Genomic DNA, 16,213 nt, shown 5'->3' on the forward strand with positions numbered 1-16,213 from the left:
GAGTGTTTCTAAAAATCAAGGGCTGGGGATATTCAATGGTAGAGAACTTGTTGGATGTACAAGGCCCTAGGGTTTGATTGCCAGCACTGACATTACATATATTACTACTGAATCTCTAGGGAAACTACTATATAGTAGAACATCAGAAGTAGTCTTCTTGTGTAACTGGAAACACTACCTGTTGGCTAGCTTGTTCCATCTCCCACTCCTTGTAGTTCTTTTAGCCTCTAGTAACTGCTGTTCTACCCTAAACAGTCTTTTAGATTCTACCATTGAGTGTGTTTGGTATTTGTCCTTTCTGTGCCTGGCTGCTTAGTTACTTTTTATTGCCTGAAAAGTTGCCATGACCAAGAAAACTTATAGAAGACAGACCTTATCAGGGCTTAGAGCTTCAGAGAGTTTGGGTCCATTACCATTATGGTGATGACCATGTCAGCCCGCAGGCAGGAATGGTGCTAGAGCAGTAGCTGAGATTTCACATCCTTATCCTCAAGTAGGAAACAGAGTATGACTAACTAGGAGTCGTATAGGCTTTTGAAACATCAAAACTCACCCCAGTGGCACATCTCCTCCAACAAGGTCACATCTCCTAATCCTTACCAAATAGTTATGCCCACTTTGGGCCAACATTCAACTATATGATCTCACAGGGACCATTCTCATTCAGACCACCACACTGGCTTACTTAATTTAACATGTCTTCCAAGATTTACTCATGTTACAAATGACAGGATTTCTTTTATGGTTTGCATATCAATGAATATTTAAGTTGAGGATATAAATCAAGCAATGACAACTTAGTTAAAAGTTGACAAAGTGGGCTTCCTAGTATACTTCTGTAATCCCAGATCTTGATAGTTTAAGAGGATTGTGAATTTGGGACTCGCCTGGGCTTCATAACAAGACTCAGACTCAAAACAAAACCAAAAAAATTGACAAATACCACAATGTGGGTATGAAAATACTGCCATGGAGGTTTTTTTTTTTTTTTTTTTTTTTTGGTTTTTCGAGACAGGGTTTCTCTGTGGTTTTGGAGCCTGTCCTGGTGTCCTGGAACTAGCTCTTGTAGACCAGGCTGGTCTCGAACTCACAGAGATCCGCCTGCCTCTGCCTCCCAAGTGCTGGGATTAAAGGCGTGCGCCACCACCACCCGGCTGCCATGGAGGTTTTTATATGGTACCATGGAGATAGAGGAAAATATTGGAATTTAACTTTTGAAATTTGGATCTGAAGAATTTGGTTTTCTTAAAGTGGGGAGAGGGGTCCAGACACCGAAGAGATGGCTCAGCAGTTCAAAGCATTTGCTGTTCTTCCAGAGGACTCAGGTTTGATTTCCAGTAACCACTTTGCAGTTCATTATTACTGTTCATAACTTTTAGGTACGGGGGATATGACACCCTTTTCTGGCTTCTGAGGACATCAGGCTCAGACATGGTACACAGATATGCACAGAAGAAAAACATACATACACATAAAACTTTTTTTAAAAAGTGCACACAAATTTTAATTTTTTCTAAATTAACATTTGACTTGAGAAGATATCATAACCAATAAAATGCTTGGAATCTGAGTTAAGTTCCCAGAATCTATGTATAAAAAGCTAAGAGTTCTAGTTTTGAAGGTACCTTAATGTCAGGCTGGCTAGCCTGGCTGGCCTGACTTTAATGACCATAGATGCATTTTTATTTCTCTCTGTTGCAGGTGTATTCCATAGGTAATGGTTATTGTACCCAGGGTCTTCTGTATGGTAGGCTCTAGACTTTTTTGGAGACAGGGTTTCTCTTTGTAGCTTTAGAGCCTGTCCTGGAACTCGCTTTGTAGACTAGGCTGGCCTCAAACTCACAGAGATTCACCTGCCTCTACTTCCTGAGTGCTGGGATTAAAGGTATGCTCATCCCACATGACCCTAGTCCTTTAAAATTATTATTTTACTTTTTATAATTATTATTATGTTACTCCTGGAACTGGAGTTACACATGGTTGTGAGCTGTCATGTGGGTGATAGGAATCAAACCTAGGTCCTCTGGAAAAGTAGCAACTACCGGTAACTGCCAAGCCATTTCTTCAGTCCCAAGCCCTAGCTCCTTGAAACTGTGGGTTATGAGCCTATGTGGGATTGAAAAACTGAATGCTGCAGGGGTTGCAAAAATATTGGGCAGCAGTAAAACATTTCTGAATGCACAATGACTAAAAATTGATTCAAAAATGAAATGCATAATTAGTCTGAAGTATTTGCAGCAGTGCTCACCCATGTTACCTTGGGAACCTTCACTGTAGCCTTGCACTTTGCATCGCACTTGCTTTCTCAGTGCCAGAAGATGCTGCCCGAAACACCTTAGCCCAGATGCCAGACTATTGTGTGTTCTAGTTGCTGTGTCTTCCATTTTATACAAACTGTTCTTCTCTTACAGGAACATAATAGTTTTAATTATGGAAAATAAAGACTTAATATATTTCCTTATTGCTATTCTTCAGCATTAACTATACATTAGTGTATCTCTAGATTGTACTGTGTTAGAATGTTTGATTTTTAAAGATAGCTGTTTAAATTGCTGTAGATAATATGTATCTTTGGATAAATTTTGACTTGGGATTAGGAGAGAATTCTAAGAATTTCTGAAATGACCCTTAATATATTTCTGCCACTTTGTATTATCTCTTTATGTGAAATGATTTTCTCAGAGTTGATGATTATAAAATCAAAATATTGATCAGCTTAGAAAATGTTAGTGATTTGTCATGCCCTACAGCATCAAATATTTGGCCTAGATTTAATTTATGTAAAAATAAAATAAGCACGTCTACCTCATCAGTATAAATATTTCTTTTGGTCTTTAATAAATGGTGATATTACAAATATACCACAGAGTTATTTTTAAATATTTTTCATGATTTAGTATCAATAAATATTTTATTTGCATATCTATTTTATTTTCTATGTGTGCATTCACATATGTGCCCGTGAATGTTGAGGGGTGAAGTTATCCTCTGGTGCTCAAGTGCCTTTTTCCCATGGGTGCCTGAACTCACTTAGGCTTGCATGGCAAATGCTTTACTGCCAGAGCTCTCTTTGTAGCCCATTTTTGATTTTTTGAGACAGAGTCTCATGTAATTCAGGCTGGCCTCAAAGTTGCCTTGTTGCTTGATGCTGGCCTTGAACTCCTGAATATAGGAATTATAGGTGTTCACCACCACCACATTTTATGTAACTATATCTATAGACCTAGGTTGTATAGAAAATTGGTCAGGTGAAGAAAGGTTATAACTGGAGAAATGGTGTAAGAAGCTCTGTGTAGTCTCGAATAAGACAGGAAATAGATTTAAACATCTGTGCAGTAATACTGTGTCTTGGAGAACAGAGGCAGCAGAATAAAAATTTTCGACCATCACAAAGTGAAATAAGGCGACTGTGTAGTCAGTCTCCACATCTTCACATATTGAGCCTACTCCACATAAGGTTTCCGTAACTCATCTGGAAGGTATGGGAAGGATAAAAATAGATTAATGTTCAGAATTTCCAGCCTAGGAGTTTTCTACTTTTGCCTACATATCAATTGTCAGTTCAGGGGTTGGCCATTCTTGGTGCAGTGCAATGGATGCGTTTTATACCAGAGTATCAGAGCGGCCACATTGACAGGGCGGTGGCCTTTGCTGCCCCAAGCAGTTCCTTGCCTGTCCTTTTCTAAGTGGAAAATCAGAGGCAGACAGTGTAAAGGCCTAGAAAGCCAGAAAGACAAACACGTAGGCTTTAGACAGAATTAACAGGTTCTTCTGTAAAGAAAGCCTGGCCTGTAGAGTCCTTGGTTCTCTGCTGACTGACCAGTCAGCCTTGTTAATGTGGGAAAGCCACCTTGACCAGCCTACTTTTTCTTTATGTCCTTAGAGAATCCTTAAACACAGCCAGGGCTACACAGTGCAACCCTGTCTCAAAAAAAAAAAAAAAAAAAAAAAAAAAAAAAAAACACCTAGATAGAATGGATGGAGATCTGTGACATCCATTCCTTTAAATTACTTGTATCTGTTTGTAACCTTCTGTTGAGGCCTGCCGTTCTAAGCAGAGCTCCAGATGATTTGATTGATTCAGCTGCTGTTTGGAGTTCAGTATTGTGATACCTCACTGAAGATGAGGAAGATGGTGGTGTTTCTATAACAGTTGACAGTTAGTTATAGAGAAAGACCAACATTAAGCAGTTCTGTCATAAAACAAACAACTCTGAAGTAGTCAAGTGTGTCCTAGTTGTGCCTGGATTGGACTAGGAGGCTCAAGATGCTTGCTTTGGGTAGTGACTGACTTTTTGAGACAGGTCCCAGCTGCATCTCAGGCTGGCTTGGAACTTGCTATGGAGAGCAGGATCCACCACCACTCCTGGCCTGGGACTAACTTGATCAGGATAAAGTGAATAGAGCTAAGAGAAGGAAAACAGGTCTGGGAGAGATAGCTCTGTAGTTAAGAACAGTGACTACTTTTGCAGAGGACCTGATTCAGTTCCCAGCACCCACATGGGCAGCTTACAACTCCCTGTAACTAAAGTTCAAGGGGATCCGGCACCCTCACACCAAAAACAAATATAAATTCACATAAAATAAAAATAAATAAAAAGAAAGAGGAAGAGAATGAGGATAAGGAGGAAGAGGAGGAGAAGAAAAGGGAGGGAGGGAAGAAGGGAGGGGAGCAGAGAGAGAGAGAGGAGAAAGAGAGAGAGAGAGAGAGAGAGAGAGAGAGAGAGATCGAGATACCCTCACTTCCTGATCTCTACAAGGTGTGTCTGCCAAGGGTAGGTTTTCTAGGCAAGAGGAGTCAAGATGTCACAAAGAGGGACTGGGGCTGCAAGGAAGCTAAGTAGGTTTTAATTGAGTGCCTAGACTCAGAGCTACTTCCTGCAGTGGGTGGGTATTAAAGATGACTCAGTGCTGCCCAGCCTGGAGGAATCGGTTTGCGAAGCCCTTGCTTAGTTTTCTCTTAGTTTTGGGAAGAGGCTACTGAGTGCTGTACTCACACAATAGGTACCAAATTCAAGGGCAGAAAGCAGCCCGTTCTGCCCCCTGTTGAGCTGCGTGATTTGGGGTGCTGCTTAATCTCTCTGAATTGCCAGTCAGTTTAAGAGTGGTTACAGTAATTTTCGGTATTTTCGTGTGTTTCAGGGGTAGCTAGAAATCGGTCGTGTCCTGTGTATCATCTTAATCTAAAAAATAAATTCTCTTTTTGTTTAGGTAAAGCTTTGTTTAAGCCCCCTTTTAAAGAGCAGTTTGCCAGTCTGTTCTTGCCCAAACATCTAGAGAATAACTAGCAAAAGAGCCAAGATCAGATCCAGGATCTGCAAGCATCGTTAGCAACTGAGCATATTTCTATAAACCAATAAAGGTTTTTCTATTTTGTTCATCTGTTACCCTTATGGTGTTGCCACTTTCACATGCAGTGTCTCTAGGCGGGAGTATAAGATAACAGCATTGCACAAATGAAAGCCGGTGGAAAGGGGCTGCTTTTCCTTTAAGGCAGCTTCAACTTCAGCTCCCTCCCCTTTTCCTGATTGACAAACCTACCCGGAGTCACGTGATCCGCCTCTATTTGAAGGTCACAAAAAGCTGCTTCCTTTAGAGACTGAGGGGGAGAGAGAGAGCAGGAGGGAGAGTGAGTGAGAGAGTTAGTTCTAGCCAAAATGGCCGACAGAGTCTCTGCTGGTTTCTGAATATTTAAAATACAAAATACAGATAGACAAAAAGAATTCATTTTTTGGACCTTTTTTCATTTCCATTTCTACCTTGTATGCCTCAATTTGCTGGATTTAAGCACTGCTGCACTTTATGAGGTTGGTAAATATTTTCAATTTTTAAAAACCAATTGATTTATATGGATCGTGTCTAACCGTTTTCACTAGTCGTGTTGCAAATCGACATTTCTTTAGCATGGAGCCTGGCTTCAGACATTTCGCGAATCTGTAAATCAGACCCGTGATGTACTTTTGGCTCAGCATTTTAGAAATGGAAAAGACTTGGTAAAATATTTAAATTTTGAAGTGATTTAATTGCACTTTTAGTTTATATGTACCTTTTCATCATTTCTATCATACAAATAAACGACGCTGTGAGTAATTGGAATTCGATATTTAGGAAGAGGTTTTTTAAAAAAAAAAAACACAAACCTCTCCCTCCCCCCTTTAAATCTGCTGCAAAAATTTGCATAAATATAAATGGGTTTGCATTCTTTCGTCTGCTGAGGCCGACAAAGGATCCGGGAGGACTAGCCCTAGAATGGCAAAGCTTTTTCTCTCTTTCTCTGTCTCACACCGGGCTGTGCTTCTTGGAGATATGTAAGCCTAAAGTGAGACCAGATACATTTTAAACTAGGTGCATGGGGTGACCGAATTCACCAGATTTGGGGTTATAGATTCCCCTGCTTGCAAGCAAAATGTGGCTCACCCTCTCCTCTGCGCGCGCTCCTTTGCACTGGGTCCCAGTGTGTGTTCTCAAATGTGCAGCGCTTTTATTTTGATCGTGTCTTCAACCAAATGGTGGGTCTGTCTTGTAAACACGATTATTTTAAAGATATAAATGGCTCTTTACTCCGTTTAGAAATCGTTTCTTTTCCAGTTCTCAGTGTATATTGGTCTTCATTTCACATGAAATAAAATATCTTGTTTAATGATAGTATTCAGTGCCAGTTGAGTGTGTGTGATGTGTGTCTTTTTGGACATGTATTTGTTGTAAAGTGGTCATTTAGGATCATATAAACGAATGTCTGAGTTTGTTAGTAACCCTGAAAGTGCAGTGCCTCAAGTTAAATTCCTTTACTCCTAATGCAGGATTCTAGAAGCCTGAGGAGGCTGGAAAGAAAGCCGAAAACTTGCTTTCTCAGGGCCACCTCCCCCTATCATTGTGAGAGTGTGATGTAATGCCTCTCGGTCTGGTGTGCTGAAAGGACTGTAGTTTGTGATGTGGCGGGTAAATTACCTCCACCCCTGACAAAATCCCTCCCTCTCCCCCCAAGCATATCCTTGGCTCTAAGAAGCCTTGCTTTCTTACCTCTTTTCTCCTAATTTTGTGTCCTCTTGATTTGTGCTGTGGCATATTGGCAAGAGAAAAATACCATTCTTCTAAATCTGCTACATAGTTTAGAAAAGACATTTTAAATATGCAAATGATTGACTTGTCATACCCCATCATTAAATATATAGACTTGGATTAAAGCTAATTAAGCATAAATGGAATAATTTTGATCAAAAGGGAACAGGATTTTTTTGGTTTTGGGTTTTTGTTTTTTGTTGTTTCCTTTTTAATTAATCTAATTATGAGATGCTAACCAGCTGGGCCTTAAAGTGTTAAAAAATAAAATGGGGAAACTGCTGGACCATTTTGAAAATTTGACAATGTGGAAGAGGGTGTGTAGTGCTTTCAAAAGCTTTTTATTCACTGTTAAAATGGGTTGGCCTCTCGTGCTGAAAATGGCCTGTTTCTTTGGGCCAATTGTGTGTAGATGAAGGGACTTTTCACGCTAATTTAACAAAAGACTTTCCATTTGAATACGTAAGGATAATTAGTGTTCTGTCTCAGAAGAGCCATCATTTTATTATTTTTTAAAGTAATGTTGTTGTTAGATTAGTAATGGTTCTGAGCAGAGAAGTGCCTGAAGTGCTAAGGGTTTCCATGTAAATTTTATTGTGATATAAATTCCACTTTTGTGTGAGAGGAATTGAAAACACTACATTAAAGAGGGACACACATTTCACTTGGAATTATCTTTACGGTTTGGATTAATAGAAATCACCTCAATGATAGGAAGGGTTACATTGTCCTGGGTCTGAGGAGAATTAGAGCTGGTTTTTGTTGTTGTCTCTGAAAATGAAAGCAATTATTCGGAGCTTCACTTGTTGGGTGATTCATTTTACTCCTGTTTCCTAAGTTGTGGCTGAAGACGATGAGAGAGAAAAAATACCCAGCTTTTCATGTTTTGCCTCCAGCTTGTTTTTGTGGACTGTAAACATGTGAATGGCAGGTTTATTTCGCTTGCAGAGAGGAAGTAGAGCAGTGCCGATCTCCTGGACAGAAGGGAGAATGGTGCTAAGCACATTAGCAGAATGCCATCAGAGTCGCTGGCATGTTTTTAGAAGTACTCTTTCCGAGAGATAGTGGAGGCCTGAGATGAACAAGACCTGGTCTCGTGAGTGGAAGCATGATGGCTCTGCTGAGGTTTTGAAGCTCAGCTGCCATTTTGGGTCTAAGTTCCTGTAGAGCCAATCGTTATTCTCACCAAAGAAAGTGTAAGAATTCAGAGCAAATAAAAATGAGTAGCATATCAGTGTACAGATAATAGTATTTAACTGTGTCCTGCTTAAGGTTTTCTGCTCTAGTATGAATTGTTGGGTTAAAAACTGTAAAGATGTGGTTGGTGCTACAAGGAGCAAACCCCAGTCGTATTAGAACTGGAATGTTGTGGTTTTCTGTTTTAAAATGACACGATGTGCGCAGAGGAAGTGTCTTATTGCAGAGTAAACATAAGCCTGCAGCTGCAGCTGCAGCCCCCATTTCTTTTTCTGTGTGCTACTTGTTGCTTGTAGCTCTAAGTCATTATTCTCAGCACTGCTCTTCAGGAAGCAATGTCTTGGGTTCCCCACCGAACCATCACAGCATTTGATAATATTTATCTGAAGTTTCTCTGGCCTTCCATCTGGTCTGCACAAAGCGTTGGCATCTTTGATAGATGGTACAAATACACTGCTCTTGAGCTCTGAGAGGCCCTTTTCTCTTTGCTGTTACTGCTAGGACAGTCCTTTAAAAAGAAACTTCTGAAAATTGAAGCAGACTGAACCAAGCACTCTTGGACTTTTCCAGACTGAAATGTGAGCCACCGAGGGCTTACAGAGCAAACTGAATAGTAGTAACATAACTGAAAAGTTGAGGGAAATTTATTTTTTTTTAATAAGGGTTTAATTTGTTCTGGTTAAGTGACATGGGTGAATATAGAATAAACTTGGTCCGTCTCCACCAGTAAGATTATTAAACACATCATCTCAACTTGGTTATATACTTGCTGCATTCAGAACAAGTACGTGACAGCAAGAAGTATCTCGAGTATTTTTGTTGAAAGCCCTTATTTGGAGAACTTTAATTGTCCCTTTGGTAAAATTTAGTCATCATTTAGATATTAGACTTAAAGTGGAATTGGCTATTTCAACATGGGGGTCTTTGAGCATTGCCTGGAGAGGTAACACCATATGCTAATTGTTTCCTGGTATAGTATTGTTCCTGGATTTATTCTAATCCCCCTTGTCTCACCTGCTTCTTATGATTAAGACCACAGAGTGGCTGGAGTGAATTGAAGTCACTCGGCCTAAAGAAGGATTTAACCCAGGAGGTTAAATACACTTTTCCTTTCTTTATATATTTTTTCAGCAATCATTCATTGTATCATGATGTACATGCTAAAAGAATCTACAAATTTCAACCTGCCATTCACGCTGAACAGCCATCCTCTTGGTTACTGTGGAAATACTCAGTAGGGACTAATAACCTTGGGTTATGTGTAGAATAAAATTCTGTAATTTCTTTTACTTGATAATCTGGGAGTGAATGGTAATTTTTGTTTCTGGTAGTTCTATAATAATGCTTCCTAATGCTTTGAATTTTTAATACAGTTCCTCAAGTTGTGATGACCTCCAACCATAAAAGTATTTTTGTTCCTACTTCATAACTGTAATTTTGCTACTGTTGTGGATCGTAATAGAAGTATCTTTATTTTTCTAATGGTCTTAGGTGACCCCTGTGAGTGGGATGTTTTACACCACCACTCCCAGAGGGTTTTCAACCCAGAGGTTGAGAATCACTGTTTTAGAGATTTAAATTTAAGGTTTGCTATGGTAAGCTTTCCACTTCGTTTTGCAAAAGCTCTTCAAACTTATTTGAGAATCTGAGAACCTTCTGACCTCAGTTGCCTTCCTAGTTACTCTGTAACATCCCTTTTACTTTTTTAATCCCCTGTAATCATTACACTGTGTGAAATTATATACTATTTGTGTATGGAGTACTCTCTACACACAATAACCTTTGCCAGAACAGTAAGTAGAGATGTTACCTGTTTACTATTCTGTTCCCAGGACCTGGACCAAGAGGAAGTAAGTGCTCATGGTTAAACATATTTGAGTGTAGCCATAATGGCACGTGTTTATGATTTCAACACCCCAGGGGGAGGCAGGAGGATTAAAAACTTAGAGGGAGCTGTAGCTTCTTAGATAGACTGGTTTGGTTTGTATTTTTGTTGTTGTTGTTGTTTGTTTGTTGTAATTATTTGAGTTCAGTTTAACCTAGGACCCGAGTGTGCTTCCTTCTGTATAAAAATGGGGAGAAGAACCCAGTGGTGGTGGCACACACCTTTAATCCCAGCAGAGGCAGGGAAATGGGGATCTCTGTGAGTTGGAGGCCAGTCTAGTCTACAGATGAGTTCCAGGACAGGCTCCAAAGCTACAAAAAAGAAAAAAGAAAAAGAAAAGAAAAGGGCGGGAGGGAGGTTGTGAAGTACAAGAAAATGCTGTATGACAGCAGTTACCAAGTTTTGTTTCTTTCACCTTCACAGAAACATAGTTGTGAAACCAGAAAACCTTTTTCTTTTTTCTTTTCTTTTCTTTCTTTCTTTCTTTTTTTTTTTTAAATAAAGACAGGGTCACAATCTGTGGCCCAGGTTGGCTTGAAGCTTGTGGCTGTCTTCCTGCCATGGCCTCCACAGTGTGGGGATTACAAGTGTGAGATGCCATGCCCCCAGATAAACCAAGAAAACTCTTATGGCCTGGTGAAGGCTTCTTCTATTCTTTCTTGTGGCCACCAGGGTCATTGAGCTTGTTTAGGATGTGGATGAGGTAAAAAATGGGTTGGAGGCATTTCTCTTTAATAAAGTGTCCACAGTTTCGTGTTTTGATTTTTTTCCCCCTCCTTTCTCTTAAGGTAATCTGTTATTTTACTGATGGTTGAATTTATATATTTAGAGACACGGTCTCACTGATTACCACTGGCTAACCTGGAACTTGGCTATGTAGACCAGTCTGTCCTTGAACTCAGAGATCTGCCTTCCTCTCCGTGATTGCTGGGATTACGGGTGTGTGCCACCTTACTTGCCTGATTCACTCTCCATACTAGTTTTCTTCCAGCTCTGGCCTGCAAATATTTTTTGGCTTCTTTTCATATTTTTTTATCAAAAGTTTCTAGGTAATTTTACATGAATGATTAAAGTTAACAAGACAAAAGAGTGTAGCATACAGTATTTCCTCTCATTTTTAATGTTCTGGGCTCATACGTAGAAATTATGTTTAATCACATTATTAGCTTTTTTAACTCAAAGAATGTATTAAAAGATGTGTTAAATACAGGTCAATTGTCCACTATACAAAATACTGTTGAATTTATACAAATGACATAGAAATGGCCATCACTCTTTGATCTTTGATTTTTTTTTAAACTTAAGAATGTTATTGTCTGTTTTAATCATTAATACAGCAATAAAACAGCAAATTAGTACATGCCAAGTGTTAAATATTAGCATCATAAAACATATGGGATAACCAGATGCTTTCTGATTGATATGATGCCTGCTCTGGTCCACAGGGGAGAAATTCATATCTGATCCTGTAAACTTGGTCAAAAGAATGTGGTTGAGGAGGTCATCGCCACTGCTGTTACTTGCTAAGTGGACATGGTATGCCTAGCAAACCTGCCTTCTAATAACTGCCTATCCTTGTAGATGAATGCTGCTGTACAGCAGTCTGTAGTGATTGCAGAGACTCATGACGAGTGAGAGTCCTGAGAAGAAATGACTATTGAATGCAGAAACATAAATAGGATATCTATATCCCACCCCCCCCCAACATGTGAACATCTTGGAAAAATAGTCAAAAAGAGTTGAAGAAGAAGCAGGGAGAGTGCGGAATGCTGAACTCACAGAGTGTATGAACGTGTGATTACCCAAACACAATTGGATCTGGGGATACCTTTATATGGACTATGGAGAGACTTTTGGGGACCCCATCCCTCCCTGAAGACTTATGTGCACACACATATATTCAGTATATATATATGTGTACCTGTGTGAGTGTAGGGGGGTGGAGCCACTGATAAGCTGCCCATTGTCTGTAAACAAACCCTCACACTTGCTCCTGTGAGCAAGCAATCCAAATCAAATCAAATCCATTGAGTTTCAAAATAGAACAGCCCGTGAAAGTAAATGGAGAGATGGTTGAGAAGAAGGAAATTACATAGGTAGTAGGAGCAAGATGAGAGGGGGTGATGAGTATAAACTAAATACATCACGAATATGTGTGAAGTGTCATTATGAAACCCATTAGTTTATATAATAGTATGTACTAATAAAAGAAAACAACAAAAAAGAAAGTAATATGAGATTCTCCTCTAGGCACTATTGCTAAGTTAGAATATAAATGTGAGGAGGCTGGCAGGTTCAGGATGTTGTTTGATTACAAAGGAAGATCACCCAACTCAAATGGATGGAAGCTTGTACCTGCATACATGATACAAGAGGATGTAGGTTGAGGTCATGAGTTTAGTTTTGGAGTTATTAAACTTTGCAATTTTTAAATATTTTCAGAAGTTAGAGATCTAGTTTTTGAGATAAAAATTTAAGAATCTTTTGTATTTTCAAGATTCTTCTTAAATTGGTTTCCATGGTAAGCTACTCAAAGATGGCATAGCCTTAATAAGATGAGAAGCCAGCCGGGCGGTGGTGGCACACGCTCTTAATCCCAGCACTCGGGAATCAGGCAGGTGGATCTCTGTGAGTTTGAGGCTAGCCTGGTCTACAGCTAGGTTTTGTTTTGAAAAACCAAAAAGAAGAAGAGGAGGAAGAAGAAAGCCATAGTGGTAATAGTAATAGTAAGTTTTTTTGTTTGTGTGTTTGGTTTTGGTTTTTTATTTGTTTTGTTTTGTTTTTCAAGACTGGGTTTCTCTGTGTAGCCCTGGCTGTTCTGGAACTCACTTTGTAGAGCAAACTGGCCTTGAACTCAGATTTGCCTGCCTCTGCCTCCCAGTGCTGGGGATCAGATGCACACACCACATTTAGTGCCCAAGGACTTTCCAGAGAGGAGGAACATTGATTTGACCTGGATTGAACAAGGAAGGACTTTGTGAAGACTTTGCATATGAGCAGAGCCTTTAAATTAGGCAGAATTTTTCTCAGGGAACTCTGAAGGCAGGCCATTCTAACTTGAGGTAGCAGGAACAGGACTGTCCAGGAAGATGGATTGAAGGTTGTTGAGGTGAGGAGGAGTCCTCTGTACAGTGAATTCCTCCTCGCACATAGGGAATTGAAGAAGTGGGACTTCAGGTGGAACGGTTGAGCAGAAAACAGGCCCTGTGGAGCTGCAGCCTGGGAATGAGGTCAGAATGGAGATGAGTTGGATAGCTTCCGTGTTGAAGTGATAGTGGATGCCTAGGAGTAGATGAGGTCACCCTGGAGTCTTGAACAATAGAAAAGAAAATGAGAATGAGGACAGGAAGAGAAAGAGGACTTGGGAAGAATTAAAAGAAAGGTAGACAGTCAGTTACAGGCACCAAGGGATGAGGGAAGGACTTTTCAGTTCATTGCAGGTGTGTCCAGCAGTTTGAGATGCTGGCTCTGAAAGAAGGTATTCTCTGGCTGAAACACTTGGGGAACCATTAGATAATGCCAGCACATTTCAGGGGAAATAGAAAGCAAGCCATCTAAAAGTGAAATTAATTTGAATGGTGTTTTATTGAAAAAATATTATCAGTTTAATTGAGCTAAAGCTGGTGGAATGTTTTCCTTCCTTTCATCTGAGTCTGAAATCTGGTGTGTGCTTTACAGTTAGAACACATTACAGTTTGAACATAACGTTTTTATTGGAAATACTTGGTCTGTATTTAGATTCCATAAAATTCGCTACTCTCTCATGAGAAAGTAAATTCACATGCCCAAGACTTTTCCAAGCATATCAAGTTTTTCCAGTAATGTAGATAACTGTCCGTGTTTGAGTGGCACTAGCCACGTGTTACTACCACTGCCATGGATACCATAGTAGTTACTTCAAGGCTCTGCAGAGTAAAACCAGGTTGTTTGTGGTACTGTGCACTTTGAAAATACCCAAAATGGCTCCACCTGGCAGAGAGCCTTTCACAGGGTAAGGACTACCCTGAACACTTGTTGGCTTAACCTATCAGGAGACTTAGAATGGGGGGGAGGGAGGGGTCCAGTCTTAATTTTAGATGTAAAAAAGCAAACTTTTAATCAAAGTACACAAATTTCACATTTTAAAATGCTGCTTTAGTTAGGGTTAACACAGTTACATTGGTAGAAGTACCTAAAGACACCAGTTGTGTGGTAGTTCTGAAATCCTGTATAGAGGCCTACATTAAAACAAACTTGAGAAGGTGGGAACAGCCCCTTTCCTTAAGCTTCCTTTGAGCCTGGATGAGATGGCAGCTGCATGTGGGGAAAGAGACATGATCCAGTGTTTTTCAAAACTGTGAGCAGTTTATGCAAGCATGCTCATACTGTCTCTCTTTCTTCCCCCCCTCCACCCTTATGTGTATGAGGGAGGAAGGTATGACAGGCCTAATTTGTACTTGTGCCTCGCTTCTCTTTAGTATCATGCAGATTGTGTTTTGTGTTCTTTGCCCTCCTGTATCAGTAGATCTAATATTTACTGGAGATGGTGGTTCCTAAGAGTTTATACAAAGTAGGTTCAGAGACCAAGTTCATCGACGTCGGCTTAGTCTGCTTTGTAGCTGTTAACTATGGAAAGCTTCTAAATAACAATCAGTAAGGACAGAAATGGTCGTGAATTCTGCTTGGAACCTTATTTTGTTCACTCTGGAACGTTATTGTTCCTTGGTTACTCTTCACAATTCTCTCTGTGTGTCTGTCTCTTTGTCTCTGTGTGTTGTGTGTTGTTTGTTTGTTTCCTTGAGACACAGGGAGTGGGATGTCTCTATTTAGCACCAAATGTCCTATAACTTGGTGTGTGGATCAGGCCAGCCTTGAACTCACAGAGGTTCTCCAGCCTCCTCCTTCAGAGTGCTGGGTTTAAAGACTTAGGCCACCATGCCTAGCTATACAAAATTTTCTTACCAGTTGATACGAAAAACCTTACTTTTCTACCAAGTACCCTGTAAGAGTTTGGGATATTGGCTATTAGTTTTATTTTAATCTTTTTTTTTTTTTGAGACACGGATTTTCAGTAGCTATGGAGCCAGTCCTGAAACTCACTCTCATAGGCTGGCCTCGAACTCAGAGATCTCCCTGCCTCTGCCTCCCAAGTGCTGGGATTAAAGGCGTGCACTACCACCACCCAGCTTTTTTTTTTCTTTTATTTTTTATGAATTTCTTTTTACATTGATTTTACTGAGCTATACATTTTGCTCTGTTCCCCTCTCTTTCTTTCCCCTCCCCTTCAGCCCTCTCCCATGGTCCTCATGCTCCCAATTTACTCAGGAAATTTTGTCTTTTTTACTTTCCTTGTAGATTAGATTCATGTAAGTCTCTCTTAGGGTCCTCATTGTTGTCTAGGTTCTCTGGGATTGTGATTTGTAGGCTGGTTTTTTGTTTGTTTGTTTGTTTGTTTATGTCTAAAAACCGCTTATGAGTGAGTACATAAGATATTTGTCTTTCTGGGTCTGGGTTACCTCAGTCAATATGATGTCTTCTAGCATTATCCATTTGCCTTCAGATTTCAAGATGTCATTATTTTTTCCTGCTGTGTAGCACTCCGTTGTGTAAATGTACCACAGTTTCTTTATCCATTCTTCGGTCGAGGGGCATTTAGGTTGTTTCCAGGTTCTGGCTATGACAAACAATGCTGTTATGATAAAGGTCTTGGAGAAAGCAAGGATACAAGGAACATACCTAAACATAATAAAGGCAGTATACAGCAAGCTAATTTTTTTCTTAAAAGACAGAATCTTCTCCTGTTGTCCATGTTGGCCTTGAATTCCTTAGCGTGAGATACCCTGTTACCTTAGCCTTTAGGTGCCTGAATTACCAACAAGGGCTCTATGCCCAGTCATCCATTCATGCCTTTGTTAAGATTGTATAGTGGGGCGCTGGAGAGATGACTCAGCAGTTGGAAGCACTGACTGTTCTTCCAGAGGACTCAGGTTCTATTCCTAGTACCCAATTGGCAGCTCACAACTGTCTGTAATTCCAGTTCCAGGGGACCCAACACCCTCACACAGACATGCATTCAGATGAGACACCAATGCA

At 40.0% G+C, this 16,213-nt stretch overlaps 1 protein-coding gene across 10 annotated transcripts in view; it reads left to right on the forward strand.

Annotated features, from left to right (window-relative positions):
* Tnrc6b (trinucleotide repeat containing adaptor 6B) overlaps positions 1 to 16,213 on the forward strand; it is a 227,430-nt gene that overhangs the window by 88,637 nt on the left and 122,580 nt on the right. Inside the window, exon 1 of one of the 10 annotated variants that reach the window (XM_041671895.1) lies at positions 5,587 to 5,807. The exons of the other annotated variants lie outside the window; for them this stretch is intronic. Within the exon in view, the coding sequence (XP_041527829.1) occupies positions 5,803 to 5,807 (5 nt within the window). The 5' untranslated portion in view covers positions 5,587 to 5,802. Of the gene's footprint in view, positions 1 to 5,586; positions 5,808 to 16,213 lie in introns of those variants that run through there. 10 annotated transcript variants of the gene reach the window in all.

Source organism: Microtus oregoni, unplaced genomic scaffold (assembly GCF_018167655.1).
Source record: "Microtus oregoni isolate MIOR12 unplaced genomic scaffold, Mior012 000022F_ref0000154, whole genome shotgun sequence".
In the NCBI taxonomy this organism is placed as follows: Eukaryota; Metazoa; Chordata; class Mammalia; order Rodentia; family Cricetidae; genus Microtus; species Microtus oregoni.